At 39.4% G+C, this 22,332-nt stretch overlaps 1 protein-coding gene across 1 annotated transcript in view; it reads right to left on the reverse strand.

Moving 5' to 3' along the window:
- Nucleotides 1–4,202: 4,202 nt before the first annotated feature.
- TMEM131L (transmembrane 131 like) overlaps nucleotides 4,203–22,332 on the reverse strand; it is a 50,853-nt gene continuing 32,723 nt past the window's right edge. Inside the window, exons 15-35 of the mRNA XM_053460441.1 lie at nucleotides 21,994–22,066; nucleotides 21,254–21,374; nucleotides 20,671–20,806; nucleotides 19,996–20,105; nucleotides 19,235–19,307; nucleotides 18,651–18,778; nucleotides 17,362–17,504; nucleotides 16,194–16,380; nucleotides 14,924–15,109; nucleotides 14,648–14,800; nucleotides 13,386–13,990; nucleotides 12,482–12,633; nucleotides 11,671–11,798; nucleotides 10,411–10,568; nucleotides 10,053–10,235; nucleotides 8,282–8,360; nucleotides 8,040–8,122; nucleotides 7,706–7,826; nucleotides 7,053–7,141; nucleotides 5,128–5,297; nucleotides 4,203–4,627 (exon numbers count right to left, since the gene is read on the reverse strand). Coding sequence (XP_053316416.1) covers nucleotides 4,349–4,627; nucleotides 5,128–5,297; nucleotides 7,053–7,141; nucleotides 7,706–7,826; nucleotides 8,040–8,122; nucleotides 8,282–8,360; nucleotides 10,053–10,235; nucleotides 10,411–10,568; nucleotides 11,671–11,798; nucleotides 12,482–12,633; nucleotides 13,386–13,990; nucleotides 14,648–14,800; nucleotides 14,924–15,109; nucleotides 16,194–16,380; nucleotides 17,362–17,504; nucleotides 18,651–18,778; nucleotides 19,235–19,307; nucleotides 19,996–20,105; nucleotides 20,671–20,806; nucleotides 21,254–21,374; nucleotides 21,994–22,066 — 3,357 coding nt within the window. The 3' untranslated portion in view covers nucleotides 4,203–4,348. The remainder of the gene's footprint in view (nucleotides 4,628–5,127; nucleotides 5,298–7,052; nucleotides 7,142–7,705; nucleotides 7,827–8,039; nucleotides 8,123–8,281; nucleotides 8,361–10,052; nucleotides 10,236–10,410; nucleotides 10,569–11,670; nucleotides 11,799–12,481; nucleotides 12,634–13,385; nucleotides 13,991–14,647; nucleotides 14,801–14,923; nucleotides 15,110–16,193; nucleotides 16,381–17,361; nucleotides 17,505–18,650; nucleotides 18,779–19,234; nucleotides 19,308–19,995; nucleotides 20,106–20,670; nucleotides 20,807–21,253; nucleotides 21,375–21,993; nucleotides 22,067–22,332) is intronic.

Consider the following 22,332-nt stretch of genomic DNA (forward strand, 5'->3'; position numbering starts at 1 on the left):
TGCATTTAGACTGGAAGAAAGGAGATTTAGTCTAAGGCAGAGGATTTTTTTTACAGTTAGGACAATAAGGATGTGGAATTCTCTGCCTGCACAGGCATCTAAACAACAATTGGATGGATACCTGGAAAAACATACCGTATTTGCTCGATTATAAGACGACCCCGATTATAAGACGACCCCTCAAATTTTGGATCTTATTGGGGAAAAAAAGAAAAGGCCTGAATATAAGACGACCCTAATGGGAAAAAAATCAAAACCACTGTTTTTGTCATAAAAATAGTTTAATCATTAACATATAACAACCAGATTATCTGTAAAATAGCAAACGTGCAAAAAAACGTGCTCACCTGTCAGTGGGAATAGCAGATCTATAGATGTCCCATCAACTTGTCCCATCAACATGCTCCTAATGCTCCTCAGTCACGCTTAAAGGGGTCTGGGAATCATGGGAAATGTAGTTCTCTAGGTTGTGTCCCTAATTGAACCAGCTATGCAAATCATTCCTACCTGACAGTCTATGCTCCTCTTCACAAATTGTGAAGAGGAGCACAGACTGTCAGGTAGGACTGATTTGCATAGAATCATAGGTACAAAACATAAAAAACGAAGCTGGGTCAGGTGAGAACAGCGCGACCCACGTGACCCGCGCATCAGTTATGGTCACAGCTTCCGGCGAATGTTGTGATTCGGCCGCATCGGAGGATGCTGAAGCCGCGGATTACGGAGGCGGAGCCGGCAGCTGCCGTGGATGCGGCGGCTGCTACGAATACGGCGGCGGCTGCCGCGAATACGGAAGCGGCGGCGGCTGCCGCGAATACGGAAGCGGCGGCGGCTGCCGCGAATACGGAAGCGGCGGCCGCGAATACGGAAGCGGCGGCGGCTGCCGCGAATACGGAGGCGGCGGTGGCTGCGGCAGATACGGCGGCGGCGGCTGCCGATGTAATTGTGAGGTATCGTGGGGGATGATCTGAGGTCTGATTACAAGACGACCTCGATTATAAGACGAGGTCGGTTTTTCAGAAGTTTTTTTCTGAAAAAAACCTCGTCTTATAATCGGGCAAATACGGTAATATTCAGGAATATCATTTTTAAATTATGGGGAAACAGCTTCTTGATCCAAGGAGAGATCTGACTGCCATTCTGTGGTCAAGAAGGATTTTTTTCCCCTAGTTTGTGCAAATTTGGAAAGAGCCACAACTGGGTTTTTTTGCCTTCTTTTGGATCAGCAAGAAACGCTGGATGGACACATGTCTTTTTAAGCCTAACTATGTAGCTCCTATAAAATGCACCATGGTTGAACCACCTCGTGAAGAAATAAGCAGTGAATTAAAGACTCCAAATGCAGTTATGAATCAGAGCCATTCGAAACAAAAAAAGGTAGTACTTCCTCTTCAAACAGGTTTGATAACATTTTACTCCCACATGATTTGTTATTAACTAGACAATGTTCATATAGTTAATAAAAACAATTCATTTGGTCACCTATTGGTGAAATATCTCCTGCATTTCTTTTTAGAGGCTTATGAAATATTTTAAATATTAAATTTAATATTATTGTGTACCCTTAGCCTTAAAATACCAACTCCAATATTTTCCTAACCAACAAAAGGTTAAATACCATAGCAACATATTACATTTCAAATGAAAAACTGAAAACCTAATGAGATGCTTGGAACACAATGGAAAGTGCTGTTTAAACAGCAAAGTTTGATATTAATATAAGGCCTAATTTGTGTGTCAAGCAGCCTGCTCTATACATATAAAAAGTAAATTAACCTTTTCGAATTACCTGATTTTCTGCATTAATTCTTCATAAAATGTGATCTGATCTACATTTAAGTCACAAGTATAGACAAACACAAAATACAGACCAAAAAAAGATCACAATCTTTCATGTCTTTATTGGACACACCCATTAAACATTCACAGTGCTGGAGGAAAATGTAAGCAAGCCATTGGATTTAATAGCTGGTTAAACCTTCTTAACTTTCAATAACCTCAAACAAGTGCCTCGGATAGCTCCAGATCAGACCTGTTCAGGAGGAATTTCCATTCTTCCTTACAGAACTGCTTAATGTCAGCCATGTTCGTGGGACGTCTGGTGTGAACGGATCTCTTGAGGTCATTCAACAGCATTTCTAATGAGTTAGAAATGCAAAAGGTGGATTTTCTTTCTTTAAGCTGTTACAGAAACATAGAAAGTTATGGCAAATAACCATTTGGCCCATCTGGTCTACTCAACCTTTGAATACTTTCCTCAGCCCCTAGCCTTATGTTATATCTAGATTAGCCTTATGCATATCCAATGCTTGCTTAAACAGCTTCACTGTATTAGCATCCACTTCTGCTGGAAGGCAATTTCATGCATCCACTGCCCTTTCAGTAAAGTAATATTTCCTGATGATTATGTAGATTTACCTTGATGTTTCAGCTTCAGTTGGTGGACATCCACCCTGACATTATCCTGTATGATACCTTAATAAAGTTGGAAATTCATTGTCCCCTCGATGATGACAAGCTGTCCAGGCCCGAGTCAGCAAAAAAAAAAAAAAAAGCCCCAAATCACGATGCTCCCTCCGCCATACCTTACCGGTTGTATTATGTTTTCATGTTGGTATGCGGCGCCCCTTTGCACGCCATACACAGTGCTGCGTGTTCAACCTTAGTTTCATTAGTCCACAAAATATTTTCCCAATAGCCCTTTGCTAATTAGGATTCAGTTCATCGGTTTGCCAAGTCCAGTTGCCACTATGCGGAGAGCCTCACAGTATTGGGAATCAGCCAGGCCCAAATAGTTACATGGTATACTAGAAGCCATGAGCTCTTCAGGCAGCCTGTGGGTCATTCAAAGCTCTGGAGGTCACCAATTTTACCAGCATTCTGAACGGAGCTGCAGAATCATTTGCCAGCACAACTTGTTCTGGTGCCAGAAACTGCTGCAGCCCAATCTGTTTGCTAGAATTAACAAGCGTAAGTACTTCTATGCACCGCATTGTGAATTCATTCGGGATACTTCTCTGAAACAGTGAATCATTCTTTCATGTAATATGAAAACAATTCTTACTTTCCGCCAACAAGTGTCACAGTGGTTGTTCTCATGATCTTTTCACACTCAAAAATGTAAGCTATTACATGAAATCAGAATTGGTAAGGGTGGATCTTATTATACTTAAGCTGGTTATAAGAATATGTTTTTGGGGACACTTATATCGATGGAGAGAACATGGAATACAGCCTTGGATTTAGTTTTTTTACAAAAATATACGTAAGGAGGAGTTATGATGGGTTTTTAAAGTAAATAAAGTCGTATACAAAGGGTATTTTGAAGATCAGCCATAGCCAATGGAAGCTCTTCGGCTGCTGCGGTGCCGAGATATTCAGCAAGTCATAGACAAGCTCAAAAGCTTGAACTCCAAACACAACTCCCAGCAAGCGAATTCTGTACAATTAACAAAAGGAGGTAGTTGTAGTAATGGAAAACAAATCTAAAAGAGCAAATTGTCATTAGATTAGAACATTGTTTAAATGGGCAGATGCCAATGTGAGCAAACAGTGCCCTTTTACCTTGCTTCTATTAGAAGTGTACTTTACCAGTGGTTGCTGGTCACCATCAGGTAGTCCTATTGAGCATGTGTAACAATTAGCGCACAAATACCGGGGGGCATACGTTCACAAGCTCTCCTAGCCATGACCCATCAGTTCAATGTCACGCCTAGATGGCCTGTCATTAAAAATGCAATAAATCATGTCACACACATGCATGGAGATATTATTCTTATCATTAGAGTGTACATGAGTTAAAAAAATATAAAGGACACTGCAAAGCAATGAGCCATGGTTAACTAAAGAAGAATAGGAAGTGTAACTAGAGGTGATTTTAAACAGGTACATGTTGGGTCCATAGCATACCTCCTCACACACAGTTTTGGAGTAACAGTCTCTTAAAACACTGACTTCATAGAGATCACTAGGTACTCTCTTGTTTTTCAAACTCACCATATGGTTGCAATGAGTTTACCACAACTTCCAGAGCAAATAAAATGACGGATTACCAAAAAACCATTAAGGTTCTAAGAGCTATAAAAGTAGTCTCCAAAATATATGACCCTCCCCTTTGTTTTAAAGGGGCTTTGACATATTTAGCTACATGTACACACACACACACAGTAAATATAAGAGTAAATAAAAACCAAGAAACTAAATTCAATAATAAAAAAAAGAAAAATTTATTATCCATATAAAAAGTGCCAAAATATTCACCAACATGTACTCTACTCCAACAACTTGCTCACTCTAGTGATCATAAACTGCAACATCATTATTCACATTGTCTTGGATTTAACTCAGTTCACATGTTCCCACAGTACCCCGAATCCCTGGAAATGGGGAAACTTGCACTCCTGTTTGCAGTCGCTGTCCAAATGTCCAGGTTCATATAAGCATGAAAAGGGTTAAATCTGGAAGAGTACTCCTGCTTGCATATCACAGAGTGATTGCCAACATGTTGGGAATGAGGAGGAGAGCCACTGGCTGGGCAGTACCCATCAAATACATCATTCTGCGGAGCCCAGATGGATCCAAACAATCCTGACATGGGAGACAAACTCCTGGTGCTGGAGAGGTACGGCTGGTGGAAAATAAAACAATTATTAGCACATGCAATGTACCATAGATGGCTTCACATGCAAAGCAATTGGCCCAACCTACAAACCCACACAAAAACTAACACACAAAATGTATATTCGTTACAATTGGAAGCTTGTGACAGTAGGATATATTTGGAATCACCAACCATCAAATGCACTCACATGTAAGCTCCTAATTGTATGGAATATAAAGACCGGAAGACCCAAGGTTTAGCAAGACACATACCACCCATAGGGGTGAGAAGGGAAATTTTTATACATATAGGGTCTCCTGAATCATCTTTGACATTCGGATTTTCTGTTTAACAGTAATGTCTTTCCTAGCTGCCCATGCAAATATAGTTTGTACATTTCTTATTTCTAGCATACATGAGTGATGCCAATATAAAAGACAAGCATTTAAAGGAAAACAAATACTATTAAAGATGCAGAAAAGATTTGCAAACAGACAATAAGCTTGTAAGGATGTTCGATGACTTACAGAAGTGCTGACATAACTCGCTGGCTCCCATGTGCTAGGCACTGTAGGTGTCTGGGGAGTGGGTGGAGCTGAGGGACCATTCATACTCCAAGTTGATTGACACTGGTGGTCAATGAAAGCTGGATTCTGAGCTTCAGGACATGGGAAGCCATTGTGGTAGTTCATATTTTCTGTAAAAAGATAATATTAACATGTTTACTTAAACGGCAACCATGTGAAACTTTGGAGGATGAACAAACAGCAAACAGTTCATTCAGGGCTGTTTTTAAGGCAAGGCCACACAGGTAGTTGCCCAGAGACCCAGTATTTTACAGGGGCACACAGCTACTAATATTTGTTCCCAACTATGGCAGAGGTAGGGACGGGGGGGGGGAGCAATGCCTATAAAATCGGCGATGCTCCTGGAAACTGTGGGGAGTCCACAAATACAGGGTTGCCCAGGGCTCATTAACTTTAAAGCCAGAGCATAGTTACTAAGAGGTCAGAATTGTTGAAGAGTCCACAAAAACTTTAAAGCATATAAACGTTACGCTTCAAATAGCAGCACATGGATGCAGAAAGCTATTTAGAACATGACATGACAGAATGTTTCTTAGTTCTGTATCCAAGATAACTGAGGAAAATAATTTTCCTTTATTTTATTTATTTTTTTAGACACGTTCACACACTGAGTCACAAGCCTGTTTATTTTACTTTTACTGGAATTCCCCCTTTTACTTTTTTGCTCTGGGCTTCCACACATTTGTCAGCATATGATTCAGTCCCACTGACCATCCCGGTAAAGGCTGCCGGCAGCCGTCCACATACAAGCGGGGTGAGATTACCAAGCGATCTTAAGGTAGGAATATGGTTTAAGTGGACCATCTAGTGTATTGCATTTCATAACGTCCTCACAAAGTGAATTTTACTATTCTACAATTTCTGCACATGTTTTCTTCTACTATTTTCTGATTTAATGTCTATTAGGGTTGGTTCTAATGATGCTAAATCTAGCTAGAGCACAAACCTATCTAAGTCTGCAGCAAAATGGTTTAAAACAGCGCCACAGACATCTACTTGGCCATTAATTCAGATTTCAGTAATCTCTTCCTAATCAAAGTATTTACAAAATGCTATAGTATAATCACTACCTGGAGAGTTTATGGGGAGTGGAACATTATAACTGCCTGGCTTCAACAGAGAGGTTCTTGCCCAAAGAAGGACTGAGCTGGCCATGGAAAACTACTGGACTTCTTACTTTATTTACTTCTTACTTCTAATTTAGAGATCATATCCTACAGCGCTGTAATTATTATTAATTAAATAAATCCCTACTTTCCTTCAATGATAATCCACATTACCGTATACTGCGCTGTATTTAAGACTCCTCTTCTTTTCAGCGAGACTTCCGCTTTAAGTATTATTTTTAAACTAAACAACTCATGTTACAGAGACCGCCTCAGTTCTGTAATATGCACGGATAGTTTAGCCCTCCTTGGAGGTGAAATTCATTGGGGTTATGAATAGTGATATGAAGATGAAATGGTCAACTGTCCAGCAAGCTAGTAGGGTAGCGATGCAGTGAATTTCACTCTACAAAATAGTTGATCACCAGGAAAATTAACAAAGAAATCTTTATTACTCAGTCGAGCTGAAAATATCTTAATAAAAGGTCTGTGTGTGGCAACACTTCTGCTTGCTTCCCAATTTGAGGAAGAACATAGTTTTGCTTCTCTAAACTGCACTTCTCTGTTATGAGACCTTATAAAAATATGCATAAATCTGTGAGATCGTTGTTTGCCGAAGCATAGTTCCACATCTAGTCGGCAATCATATGTTAGCACAAGGGAGCACCAAAAAAAATCTGATTTCAACCCGGTCAAAAGTTACTTTTTCAGCTCTAGTTATTTCAAGTTATTTTATACCAATCCCGTGAATAATTTTACCTTCTGGATAAGAGCTGAAGTCATTTAACTCAAGGGAACCATACATTCTGGAAAACTGTCCATCACACGAGCCGTTCCAATTAACATAACTGGAGGAGAAGGGAAAATGTTTTACACAGCAGAAGATTATTCATTTAAGTTAACACACTTTTATAACCATGGCCGATAGAGGCTTTAATGTAAACAAATATAACTATTTGGAGGTTTCCTTTGACAGTGTAGCTTTTGAGCTCCTGTGCTAAATGTATGAATCACACAAGAACAAACCATAAAGGAACCAGCATATTCCCTCCAAAATCTCAAAGACCAAAGCAAAGCCATCATAACGTAGACCGCACATTTTTTAATTTTAAAATAGCTTCAGGTTGTTTAAAGCATATCCTTCCTGTTGGCAACCGTATTTTATTAAAGAGGTTAATTAATTACTAAAGCATGTGGTTCTGTCTCTTCTTGCCTCAGAAGCTGACTGTTAGATTGTGAGAGTGAAGACTTCATGTCTTCTCCTTGAGATTTACAACATTGCAAATAAACCATGAATAGGGAGCAAAACCCCTATGTACAAACATATCACTCCAAAGTAAGACGGTAGGAAGGAATACTTATAAGTAAAATGGTTTGCCAACATTTCTAAATCACTACAGCTTAACTCTTACCTGTTCTGGACAGGAGGTGGATCCTGCATAACACATGTCATGGTGCTCTCAAGATTATAGTTCAAATCATTTGTCAAACACACAGGCTGACTGGACCACAGATCATCTTGAGGGTAAAGACCTGCAAGTACAGAGTTGTTGGTTGGTTAATTAAAATTAACTAGCACAAAAAACATTTTCACTATTTCCTATTATTGGACTGCATCCCACAACCATGAAATAAACACGTGGCTGAGCCACGAAGACGATGCAATACACGTGGCTACACTGACATAGTGGCAATGAATAAAGATGTGTTTAGATAACTTAAGTGATTCCCAAACTGTACACCTACCTTTGCGTTTTTCAGCATCTGAAGCATTCGTAAATGAAGGAGATAAGACCTCTGGGTAACGGGAGATGGGGTTTGCTTCAGAGCTGTCACGATAAAGAAAAAGGTCAGAAGGAGCAACGAAGGGCCAAATAAACAAATGTACGATCTGTAATTTATTACCAGCAATGGACTTCACATAACCTGCATGCAATTTGCATTGGATTGTTTCATTTTAGCTTTCCATTTCTGTGCCTGGACCTTACCTCGTATTGCAAATGTTGTGAGAAAGGTTAAGGGCAATTGGGGCCTCGGAAGGAAAGCCACTCTGTGAAATAGTGTCCCCTAAAGCAAAGTAAAATATAAAGCATGTTCAGCAAAACATAGTGGGATCACAAAATGAGGATCTTGAAGTATGACACATAAACCGTCACCAGCTCTTCATGTTAAGAACAATGTTGCTAAATTACATTTTTGAACCTTGTACAATGCGCAGTAATGTAAACATATGGTATTGAAATGGACCACACGGCTAACAAATTTTTGCCCATAAAGTATAGGTGAAAGTGTAAACACTCAAAAATGACACTACTTTATTTATTAAATATATTGGGGGCAAGTAAGAATAAAGAATGAAAACCTCTCATATGTTTGTATATGGTCAATAGATGCGGACAAGCTTCATTTTTATGGAGTCCTATTGAGTTGTTCAGTTCTAATTGCCTCTTGAAAGCAATCTAGCATCAAACTATTTGTACAACCGTTTGTTTAAACAAAGCATTATGAAATGTTTGCAAGCTTGTGTCACATGAGCAGTAATTTGCACAGGTTTCTATCTTTTTGAACTTTGTAATATGACAATTAAGTCTTTGTCATAAAAAACATTTGCATATCCCTTAATTTTACTTTACTTTTATGTTTGTGTAATTCTCTAATTCCCTCTTTGAAGCTTTGCACGCTGCTTTCAGATCCTTTCACTTTACCCAAACAGCTTTTACAAAAAAAAAAAAAAAAAAGGTCACTGGATCTCTCCGCTGCTTTTGATACTGTCAATCACACCCTATTCCTTGACTTGCTTTCTTTTATAGGTATACGAGATACAGCTCTCTCTCTCGCTCTCTCTCCTGGTGCTCCTCATGTATGTCAGCTTCTCTGGCAAGATACCTTCACCTCTTCCACTTTCTGTTGGCATCCCCCAAGGATCAACCTGTTCTCTCAAACTCTTGGAAGACTCATCAACCCATTTGGCTTCCAGTATCATCTATATGCAGATAACCTACTTGTCTTCTCCTGACCTCTCTTCTTCTCTCATGCCCCATATCACCAACTGCTTGAGTGCTACTCTGTTCATGGATGTCACAACCTGAAACTTAATCAATCTAAAACTGAATACATTATCATCCCTACTTCAGTCTCCACCCCAGTACTTGAATTCTCTCCATTAACACCACAACTATCTCTACCACTAACCAAAACCAGTTGCCTTGAGCATATCTTCAACTGAAACATCTCCGTCATCCCTCACACTCAGTCCTTTGACAGACCCTGCCGCTTGCACCTCAAAAACATTTCGCATGTGCCCACTCCTCACTCAAGAAGCCACAAAAACCTGGTTTCTTTCGCTTATGATTTCCCGCCTTGACTATTGCAACATTTCTGCCCTGGTAACAAAATACTCTCTGCTCGATCTTTACGTTCTTCCCATGAGCTAAGGATTTCCTTCTATCTTATCACCTCTTTCCACTTGCGAGTGTTCACCATACCTCTGGAACTCTTTCCAAGATTCAAGTAAAATATCAAAACCTACTTCAAAGAAGCCTACCATGTTTGTAGCTAGAACATACCTGCTACTAACACAATCCCCTCACTACCTCTCTACATATCTTATGCTTCTCCTTACCCCATTCCTAGAGTGTAAGCTTCTGAGCACGCCCCTCGCTAGCAAATGTGGCAATATTAGGGTTCATCTGATCAGCAAAGTCATTTATATATTTCTCATTAAATACTTTTTATTTTGTACCAATAATTTGTACGTACTTGTTGGGAAATAGTGCTGTTTAGGAAGAGCATTCTTCTTATCGCCATCAGAACTGCTAGTGCTACTCCAGCTTCCCCAGCTGCCACGGCTGGCTCTCACGCTACCACGGGAGCTACCACAGTCAGAGCTAGAGTCCGAAGAAAACTTATCCATGCATTTCCTTTTGAGAATCTGGTAGCATTCTAGGATACAAAGAGCAGAGTGTGTAAATATTCTGCAAATAAATGGGTTCCACCATGAGAATCCACCATTGGATTCCTGAACTAACCACTTCTGGAAAAATACAACTGTATAACTTCCACACTAGCTTAATACATTAAAACATTGATCATTGTAAGAAGAACGGTGTTCGGGTACCTGTTTCCCCACGGGCTGGTAATCTTGCACTTTTTTGCTCCACTTTACACACATCTCCATTTGCAAATGAACTCCAATTTTTCACCCTGTTTTGGATTCTTACTTCTGGCCTTTCCGGCTCTTGAGACTTAATTTTCATTTCATACTGATCCGTACCCCTGAAAAAGCAAACACATTACATACAGCGTGCTGCTACTCAGGCCACTTTGTCTAAGCCACATATCAACCAACAGTAAATTTAGTAGACCACCAACATATTCTGGGATACCTTCTTTCTGAAATTAAAAATATATAAGCATCGAAAATAAGTAATCTCTTAATTTCTGTTTACATAATTTCTTGATTTGGAATAACCAAGAAAAATACCAGCTGGATGGCAAAGTAAGTGCAGTTCTTAATGCTGTAACAAATAGCATATCCCTCTTTGTGATCGCGTGAACATAAATGTGAGACACGTAGAAAAGTGACAGTGTTTGTTTCAAAGTAATAAACCGAACAGAATGGCCGAGTGTGATCAGACTGGCAGTCTCCAGCAACTCATCCCACAATGTTTGCCTGGTGTTAATTGTGTGATGCTTCTTAGAAACATAAATTTGCTAAATTTCTCCGTTTTCCTGTATGAGAGTTGGAGAGAGACCAACTTCCTCTATGTAAGTAAAATATTCAAAGAAAACATCTTAAGCATATTTAAAAAGGAACAATTCCCTCAAGCTCCCCGTCGCTCTGAGAATGATTCAGTCCCAAAAGTCAGTCTTTCTGGGCTTGAGGCCAACAACCAGCAAAATTCATCATTATCAGCGGGGAGAAAATGATGTCTCCCCTTATTTCTTGGGGGTCCTGATATCCACCAAGGGAGGGTTTTGCTCAGCTTGAAAACTTTGTTCCATCATAGCTCATGAGCTCTCACAGCTAGCTTACTTCTGCAAGACTGTCTCTTGGTTGGAAGTAAGCCAGTAAGATGCTTTCTTCCTAAAAACATGTGCACTACACTATTTCTTAAATGTGAATTATACCAATCCATTTGTATTTATGGAATACTGGAAACTCCACATTAGGTTCACAAGGCTTGCCCTGCACAGTACTTATTAATTTAATTACAGACAGTATAAAATGTTTCCATTGGCAAAACTCAAAACTACTCTGATGCCCAAAACTATTAAAGCGATTAAATGGCTGACCGTGGCTTAATCCGATACGCCCCATAAACTAGGAACTGAAAACCGACTTGGATAGTTTCAAAGGGAGTGGCGACAGACCCACCTTGCGGTAAAGACACTGTTCTTCTTTTTGCTTTTTCTGGCTTGCGTTCTATTTTTATTCCAATTTAAATTTGGAAATATTCCATCTCTTTTCTCCACAGGGCTTTTTTTTCTAAGTGAATCTTCTTGCTAAATTAAGAAAAAATAATAATTGAACAAAAATATTATGAAAGCATTTCACTTTTTAATGAAAATTGGAGCAACAATGTGCGTTTATTTCCCTGTAATATCAAAGCAATACCCCCAATGCCCTCCTGCGTAGAAACCTCAAAGCACCCTTGAAACAATTTTGCTCTCTGGCAAGTGCGACAAAGTTTATTTCAGCATGCTGCTTCTACTGTGTGTGTCTTGGACCCAACATGCTCACACATGAAGAAGCAACTTAGTGTGGTTGTGTATGAACATATTCAATAAATTTGTTTGCGTAACCTTTGTTATAACCTTGTGTTCAGGAATAGCCTATATTGATTTTGTATGTGCTGAGTATGCTAGCACCAGGATTTGCAGGCTCACAGCACTTATATTGCTGGCCTCAGAGAACACAGATAACACATGGAAATTAACTCAACTCCAGTCTAGCGATGCTCACTCAAGTACAAGTCCTTTTCATCGACATGAGAATAACTGTGTGTAGATTGTTATTGTATTTGCTCTTCCTTGGTGAGCTGAACATAAATGCACATTACCGACACCAAGGGTTCACTTAAGTGATAATATGCCTTGGTTAATCTGATAGAGACTAGCGCTGCTCCTCAAGGAACTGAAGATACTCCAAGTTGGGGGAAAGAAAAAAAAAGTTCTATTTTCAATACCTTTACTGGGGAAATATTTGATCTGCCACAAGTTCTCTCTTCTCTGGGTACACTCTGAACGCTCCTTTCTGAGGTTCCTTCTCTGACAATATGCTTTTTTGCAGTATCAGAGCCTTCACGGTTTAAGCCAAGGGACACCCTGCGTCCATTTCCTAAAGGTAGCAAAATTTGCAATAATTAAAACTTGAAGCAGTCTCAGCATCTCACAAACTATACTATGGTTTTCTCGTAGCAACCAATAATCACTGTTCTGTTCCCCTGGACAGAGATGGCCCTTAACCCAAATTGTCGTGGGGAATAAAGCATGGCTGCTCTCAGAAATACAATTTATTACAGATGTTGTGTCTATCCTTTTCGCATTTATGTCGTGTCCAGCAGATCTTTTATTACACAAGCAGTATAACTATCTCAAGATAGATACCAACCAGGGACCGTTCCCAATATCTGGTCTCTGCAGGGAAATTACTTCACGGATATTAAAGGATCTTTGCTGGAAAGTATTAATCCAATATGACCAAAGCTTAAGTAAATCTGCCGGTTGCTAAATCCTCTGAAAAGCTGGAACACAACGGTCCATCCAAAAAGCCCAGCAGCCTCATATTTACCCATAAAAAGGCAGAAATCACACACGTTGCTAGCTATAGTGCATATAAGCATGCATGGGATAGGTATATGGCTATCCTGGATCTAAGACAAGGCCAAGGACTAACTAAGCTTTGAGTCTATACAGGGAGGAAAATGGATGAATAAGATGGGCCCAATCCGTTCTGTCAAATTCTGTGTATTCATTTCACATACATACTAAACCTCAGACAGTCCCCAAGAGTATAGTCACATTGTACCCCTGAAAACATTTTTGTACATTTGTAGCTCAAATGTAACTATAAGAGCTGGTGTAATTTACCCTCCATCTTCTTGGAGGCGGTCTGCTGCAGACTCCTTGACGAGTGATTTTCCGGCACTTTGCTAGACACGGTCACGCAGGAGTCCTGCTGTTTGGGCTCAGATACGCTCTCTGAGATTTTTAGGCTCGTTTCCATTGGAAACATACATTTAATGGGCTCCTCCTTGGAAGTGCTTTCGCCAGCAGTTCTTTGCGGGAGAAGTGTGTTTTGCGGTGAAGGTTCCTCTTTGCCCAGAGCGGCTGCTGGGCTGGTTAAGTGCTTTTGGTTACCCGTATCTGAAGCATCGCTAGGTTTACAGTCTGGCCAATTTTCGCGCGGAGCCTCGCTGCACGGCGAGTCCCTCGGCGAGGGTGGCCGCGTGTCTGAGGTATGCTGCTGACCTGCATCGCATGCCGCGGCCGCGCTGCCCGTCGAACTGTTGGATTTCTGCTTAATGCTGTAATACACAGAACACTTGTGCTTCTTCTGAGAGTGGCTGTAGGAAGCGGGTCCTCTTTTGGAAGCATTTTGGCTCCTGCTCGGCGGAGCAGTAACAGCAAGGAAGCCTTTTCCTTTCCCTTTATCCGGAGGGCTGCACGAGTCAGAAAAGCTCTTACAACTGCTCCTGTATCACAGAAAACCACAAATCATTCAAAATGCACCTAACATCATCAAATTGGGAGCTTCACAAATCAAGATGGTTGTGCTGTAAAGTGAAATGCTGTAGGAGTTTCGCACCCATAAGTACATAGCACAAGTAAATCGATGGAATTTAAAAGGCAAGAACGTAAGAAATAATGTGTAGCGGTACAAAACCACTGCTTCTTCAGTTTTTGGATCACAGCAATCTTTCTGTATTAAAATTCATTAACAAAGCATTGATATCTTTCTACCGTTTCTACTGAAAAACTATGAGGAAAGATGGAAAAGCCCCCCTGGTTATGAACTTGGTCTATGGCAGAGAGCTGAAAATATTGTTTTTGAGCAATGAATTTAGTTATAATTTATCTCAAATGTGCAAATTGACAAATATAATACGGAAGACACTATGGATACAGCGCTCACCACTGCAACACTGAACCATCTGCAAAGTTTACGGCCCCACTTTTAAGGTGAAACTCATTTATCTTGAGGCTTTACGTTAATCTTATTTGCTATTAAAGAAATCCCTTTGCAGGGAAACTTTCAGAGCTCCGATAGAAGAAACAAATCCTCTTAATAACGATCCGCAGCGTGAGGAGAAAATAATATATGGCGACGGACTATCAAATAAATAATATACCTGTAGGATTCCGATGAGATTGTATCCACCGTGCTGGGATTTTGCTGACAGTTAGAACTGACGCCGCCGCTTCGATGTCTCAGCTTTAGAAATTCAGTCAAAATATACTGTGCTTGCTGGAAGGCTATTAAAACTACACTAAGGAGAGAAAAACTGGCGACAGAAAACAATCGATTAAAATTAATTACATTTACATACTAGTGTTAACTTTAAAATATTATAAACATATTATAATCAAAAAAAAGCACAAACAGCCACTCTGACTTTAACCCTTACCTTACAAAAACCACAGTTAGTCTCCAAAATGACTCTTCCCAGCTTGGTCCCGGCACGCCATCCGCGCACAGGGGTAACAGGTGATGGGGAAGGGTAACATTGAGAGTAAAGCGGAACTCCAGACTGGATGCAGTCACGAGGGTCAACTCACGGATTACCCACGACGACGTGAAGTCCGGAATGAACCTATGCAGCCGAGGAAACATACGCTAGCATGATACCTCATAGAAAAAGCTTAAAATATTACATATTATACATTTCCCCCTATTTTAGGGAACTCAAAGTATTGATACATATTATACACATGTGATTTATGCCCTTTTGTCTACAGCTTTTGGTCTAAATCAAGTCTGTCAAGTACACCCAATATTTTATGGCAAATGGTTTGCTTTTAACTGCACACTTTTTAGTTTTACAGTTATTTTAATTAAGTGAAACATTCTGTACATAGCCAAATCTCTCTTCAATCCTATACTTAACTAATTAAAACAACTTCTGTAAAATAACAATAAAAAGAAAGTTAAGACCTAAAAATAGCTTTTAACACTGCAGCGCACAAGTTGTGCTTTCCCTATGCAAACCATACTGGAAAAGTGAAAGAGCGCCCTCTGTAGGAGATATCTGTAATTTGTACAGTGGAGTGAAAATCCATTACATCAAAATAGCTGATTATGGGGTCAGTTTACACCTATAAAAATGTGAATCAGTTACCTACAAATATGTTTAGTGACAGAACACAAAGTTAGTAAGGTGCTGCGATAAGTGACAAAAAGTGTCATCCGTTGTACCAGCATACAGTATGTGAGACTAGAGATTTCTGGGATAAAAGGATGATGCTATCCATGACAGAAGGAGCCGTGTTCAATAACAGATATGCCTACCATTGAACGAGGGCGCTGACCGGAAAGGCTTGGATGCAATTCAATCTGTATAGAATGTGGTGAAGGAAACCCCACATGATGCTCAGATATTCAATTACTGAACATTTCCATGACGCAACTGTTTAGATCTATTTGGGAACCATGAAGGGGGCAAGAAGGACTCCCACAAGGTGTGAGGGAACAGAGATCTGTGCTGATATTACCCCAACGTTCTGCACCGCATAGCGTTTGATGCTTTATCCAGGTAAGAATATTAAGTGTAAATATTGAAAGACTTTCAGAGTGTCGAAAGGATTAAATATCACACAAATCAACATTCAGAGGTAAACATTAACATTAAGCTCTGTATCAGATTTACGCGGTATAGGTCAACAAGCCAGGCTACTTACACAATACTCAATTCACGGGAACTATTTTGGCCGAGAGAGAATGTGTTGCAATCTAAAACCTCGAAGCCAAACCCTTGGCAGTTGTATCCATTTATCTTCATGGATAGAACGGTTATAGGCAGAGAGCCAATATTTTCCACTTTGAAGACTTTTGTTATTGACAACACTTGTTTGCTTTCTTTCAGTTCTGTAGCAAAACAGAGAGGGCACCATCGTTACAACCGCATTCTAGTACCATCGTTACAACAGCATTCTAGTATACAGTATGATCTCCACGTTACTTAACTGAAAATACATGTTAACCCCTTAAGGACAATGGGCGGTCCCTAAACCCATTGAAAACAATGCATTTTGAGCCCGTACATCTACGGGCTTTGTCATTAAGGGGTTAAACAAAATGTGCTTGCCCCAAAGATTCATTCTACTGTGAAGCGGATAATACAATGTGGGCTACTACATTCCCTCTCTAATCCATCTAATAGACTGTAAGGTCACAAGATCAAGGCGGCCTTCTTCTTCACCAGCATATCTTGCATGCATTAATTTGAACATTTTCTAATTTTGTATTTTCTATGCTTGGCAATAAAGCTGTAAAATAATACTGTAAACACAATATTCTTTGATTTTTTTGAGCAAAATCTTTAATGTTCCTTCAAAATTGCCCTGTGGGAAAATGTTAGATGACAATTTTAACTGACAGGTTTACATCAAAACTTTTAGAACCCACTTTTTAAAAGGAAATCATCCCCACTCCCTGACTAGATCCTTTTTGCTGCCCCATTGAGAATGTGTCTGCGGGACTATGCAGAGGACTGGATGGTGCTCAATTGCCAAGTCAGGGCTGTATTAAAGCGGCCCCCACACTGCACTTCTACAGATAATGATTCCTTTTTGGTAATTAAGCATTGTTAAAATAACTTCTAAAATGATCACAGAAATATTAGTTAGAATATAGGGTGCTCTAATGGCGCAAACGTTTTCTGTAATCAAATACAAAAAACACGGTTCTCCGTAAGTCCTTTCCTTGCTGATTTTCTCTGTGATCAAGATGCCAATAAGGTCCTGAAGGGGCTTTTGGAAGGAGCTGTTCATCTTATGCTTACGGATATAATATACACGTATGTTTTGCCACTTATTTAAATGCAGGTTGGCAGGGTATAGTACTCACGTTGCCTGCAGTCCATTAGCGTGGACTCCGGTACCTTGAATCTTAGGGATCCCCCTATTCCGGGCAGCCTCCCACCAACACGCAACATTTCTCTAGCGCCAACACCTTCCACGGTGATCATGTCTAATATAGTCAAATTATTCCTATGAAGGAAGAATAAAAAAAAAGTGAATTAAGAACATCAACAACCAAAACATTGTTTAATCCTGACACATGAAACTCATAAATCAAGACTTGTTACATAACAAGACCTCTACAACATCTACAAATAATTTGAATTTAGCTCTGTGCGAGCTTCAACTTGTTCAGAACAAACCACGCTTCAATAAAATTAAATATGCTATAAAGCAACACAGTATTACTATAGAAAGTGATGGATAATAAGTTATATGGATCGGATGCCAATCGTACCAAATCCACCCCTTGTAATACCCACATCTTTAAAGATTTCTAAAAACTGTTGGAATAAAGATAATAATAATAACAACAACAAATATTTTATTATTAGTAGTAATAATGATAATAAAACTGTGTCGTGTTATTCTATTCAAGTGAGTTCCACTGCTAGTTCCTCTGCTATTGAACAAACAGCAAACCTATGGGCATACAGTGCGGTTGGGTTTATTTAATAAATGCTTTAGAATGGGAATAGATTAAGAGAAGCATGCAGATACACATCGCTACGTTCTCAGTTGGTTCAGTGCCTTCCAGGGAACAGGAGTGTATCGCCCCCTGTAACCGTATCGCTCAAGTCAGCATTTGAAATTGTAAATATAACATTAGTGTTTAAAATAGCAATTCCCAATATATGACAACTGTGACATTGAGAGTGATGGAACCTCGTAGTGAAAATTTGCGTTAGAAAAAGAATTGGAATTTTGTGTTAAGACTCTATATCAGAACCAGTTATTGGAATTTTGTGTCGCTGTATTAACATTGATAAAGTTGATACATATGTGCCCTCATTCTATATGTCTCTTTTCTCTCACTCTTCATCAATCTTTACAGGATGTAAATGGCAGGATGTATTGCTGACTATTTTTACTTTTGCTATTACAAAAACTAAAAGCAACACAATAAAGATATATTATACCAAGGGCTCTTGTGTGTTGCTATTTTTTTAACCGCATAGCAAAAACCAGTTGACAAGTAACGGGTAACCTTGTAAAGCTGTTAAATCAAAAAAGGTGAGCTATATTACAGACACCGCATGTTAGGGCGAGTATATATGACAAGGCTTTACTATTCCCTTTAAATATAAAAGGTTGCCAGCCGCAAAGTGGACTTACCTGATTACGATGAGCGAAGTGACTTTCCTATAGTCCGTCGGTGTAAAGACTACCCCAACCTGGCGACTTTCCCAAGGCAGCAACGTTAATTCAAGTATTTCAAGGCTGCGATCATCCTGTTCCTCGAGCTGGAAAGGCAAATGATGTAACATATAGTTTGCACCATGCAGTCAGAACACACAGCACCGGTCATTCACGCTAAACTGATGCTGGTTGGACTTCATTACAAAGTTCTAAGATGTGTGGATCGGTTGGTCCTGCACACTACATCAACATCCAAACCTTTTTGTGCCACTCTTTTCCTTTACAATTGGAGTTTTTATAACACCGCCTAGAGATTAGCATAAAGGTGCGTAATAACAGATAGAGATGTTCCCTGTTACATGGGGTGGACCTGCTGCCTTCATCGATGTACCGTCGAGGCTGTTGATGTGTGCTAGCATTAAAAAGCAATAATAGTCACTAGAGAAAATGTGATCACCACTGCCACTGAAATCTTTTGCAAATACTATGAACTGCTTTAAAGGATGAGAACAAAATATGTTATCAAACTGGTGAGAAACACACAAGCAAGTGAATCTTACCGGATGTCTGCGTTCCTTCTGAAGTCTGAATTCAGCTGTTGTGAAGTCAATTCCCTCTTCGCTGACTCCGTACCTACAGCATTAAAGAAGTTTCATCTAATAGAATCAAACACAGCAAAACCTCTTAATTTACCACTAAATAAACTTAGATCAACAAGTTCGGCCAGGAAAGTTCTACACTAAATCTGACCATTTTTTATTTCCTTTCTTTTCCATATTTGTTACCACTGAAGAAAACAGCAACTGGTACTACCTACTGCGTCTTCTTCTGTCATTTATATCATCTTCCAGTAAAGACAAGCCATGAAAACAATGCGAGGACATTTCGTAATCACTGCAACCTCACATTAAAAGGGGATAGACTGTTTGTGTAGTCACGTCTAGACTTTTCAAATAAAACCCAGCAAACATCTCGTGTATACACACAAGTGAACAGTATGACGCATGGTGAGCTCATCTTTTATTATGGCCTAAGGTCGCACAATGAAGCCGCGATATCATTCCATGAGAGAAGACACTGATGCTGAGCTCTGATTTTTGGAGATGCTGTATCCGGCCCCATATTTACAAAATGAAATGATGTGGCTGAGCATCAATCGGCAGCTATATCCAATCAGTTCCACAGAGAGTTTGATTAGGAATGTCAGAGGAAAGCAAAACGTTCTTAAACTTTGTTAATTTGAACATGCTTGCAAAGCAGAATGGTTTTTAAAACGTCAATTAAACTAGCAGAGTATTAAAGCATAACGTAACATCCATACCATTTGCTGAGCAGAGCCAGAAGAGCCTGTGGATTAGGATAAAGGGACAGAGGTAGAAGCTGAAGCGTCACAGGGAAGGGGGAAGGGTTCTTTAGGGTGACATAATTCACCTGCAAAACAAAAGAGAAAATATCAGATATTTACATGTTCTGTACATGAGCGGCAAGGCTGGCCCTACATAACATGTGATCGGACACGCTACTCGTACACAGTATAAAAGGCCTAAATAACAGCAAGGTCACACAGCAGGCATGTCAGGATTTTTGCTTACCTGACATAACTGCTGTTTTAATACACGGACTCAAATGCAATTATTCGTATAAAGCTCAGTGATTAGAGAACACCTTTCTTAAATACGAACAGCCCTTCAGGAAGCACAGACCTCTGGGGTATTGGCCATACTATAACATTACATAACAGATGTGACATCATTTACAAGGTCAAAGCTGGAGTGGAGCAGAGAGTGCACACGCCTCGTTATATAGGGAAAACAGAATACTAGAGGATGATGACGATATTCACAGCTGCAATAGAAAGTCATGAAAAATATATTTTCTGCACATATACTTTTGACTGAATCTTTTTTTTTTTTCTGGGTTTTTAAAGCGAAGTAGCCGCGCAGCCTAACCACATTAGAAATATCCACTTGTAGATGATAAAGGTATCTGCTATTACCGAACTGTTACTCAGCGCAGTCGCGGCAAAGTTTACAACGAGCCCCGGCTCAGCGATCAATTGCAGCAGTCGGGAAATGGGTTTCTCGGCATCTCTGTTCTGCTGTACGGAACCGGTAGCTTCCGATGTTTTCTTTCTTTAACATAAAGATATAAAATATTTCACATACTTATACCATGCTGAGAAACAAATTGATTGCAATCAAAGTATATAAGACATTATCTGTTTTCTCCTTAATTAATCAAGAATGATGGAAGAAATCAAGCAGAATTTCGAATAGCATTAGAGACTGAATTCTGCTTAGGTTATGACAGCACCTTAAAACACATTTCCCCATGACATCATTAGCTACATTTAAAGCAGCTTAAAAAGGGGGACATCAGGGGGAGGAAAACTGACAGGCCTTTCTAAAGAAGGACAGTTGGCATATATGAATTAGCTAGTACAGGCCCGGATTGTATAGCCGAGTGTTAAGGCAACAGAAATGGTCCTAAAGCTAAAAAATTATGACGTTACTGCGTCTTCAAAAGAAAGTTTTATTAACAAGGTGTTACACAAGAATGTTGAGAAAACAAGCACTTACCTGCAGGCTGCCCCATCTTGCAACTTCTGATATTTTTCATACAACTCTGTTCCCAGCTCATAATCTACACTCCAAGCAGACAACCCCAAGGAAAAAGTCTTCTGCCATCGATGCATTTGTTCTGGAGAACGCAAAGTTACATTCACAAATCATTAACTCTGCATTTTTAATAGTTTACCGATTCATGTATGCTTCCTAATATCGAGAATAGTACATCAAACCAGTCTATAAAAAATATTCTTAAATGAAAGCACATTCAGTATGTAAAACACCTAATGATGTCATAATAATCATAATGACACATATTACGAATACAAAAAAAATAAGTCAGGGTTGAGAGACAGCACATTAACATTTCATAACCATATCAATTCTAAATGAAATCTTCCCATTGTGTGTGTGTATGTGTACATTCACACACACACATTAAAAATGTATACAAAATAACGCTAGTGTCAAATTATAACTATTATAACTAATTATTTTCAAATAAAATATTTCTGAATTTGTAATAAAGGTGTGTATATATATTACACACACACCTTTATTACAAATTCAGAAATATTTTATTTGAAAATAGTTATAATTTGACACTAGTCTTATTTTGTATACATTTTGTTAAGAAAATTATTGCTTGCATAAATATACAACCGGAAGCTCCAATATATATATGCCTCATTTATAAACATCACTGATATGTTCGTGGAATTGGAAGAAAAGCAAAATACAAGCACATTTACCATGATCAAGGCTTCTGATAATCGGGTGCAATCCACACTGCGCATGAAGCTTCTTAAACTGTGGGTTCCCTGGCTGAAAGAAAGGAAACACAAAAAAGCAGAACATTAAGCATCACATGGCAAACCAGTTACTAGCGGTATGCGATTTGATTAATCTGAGTTACACTACTGCTCAAAACGTCAAGAATTACACCAGTCTAGCATCCTAAACCTAGTCTGTCCAACTGCAGCCCTGCAAATAATCTATCCTCAGACACCTGCTTGACGATCAAAGGATCAATGTGTACTCCGCCAGTCAACGTATGGGTGAAATTTAAATTAGGTCTGAGGCTTTGGAAT

This window comes from Spea bombifrons, chromosome 1 (assembly GCF_027358695.1).
Source record: "Spea bombifrons isolate aSpeBom1 chromosome 1, aSpeBom1.2.pri, whole genome shotgun sequence".
NCBI lineage: Eukaryota > Metazoa > Chordata > Amphibia > Anura > Pelobatidae > Spea > Spea bombifrons.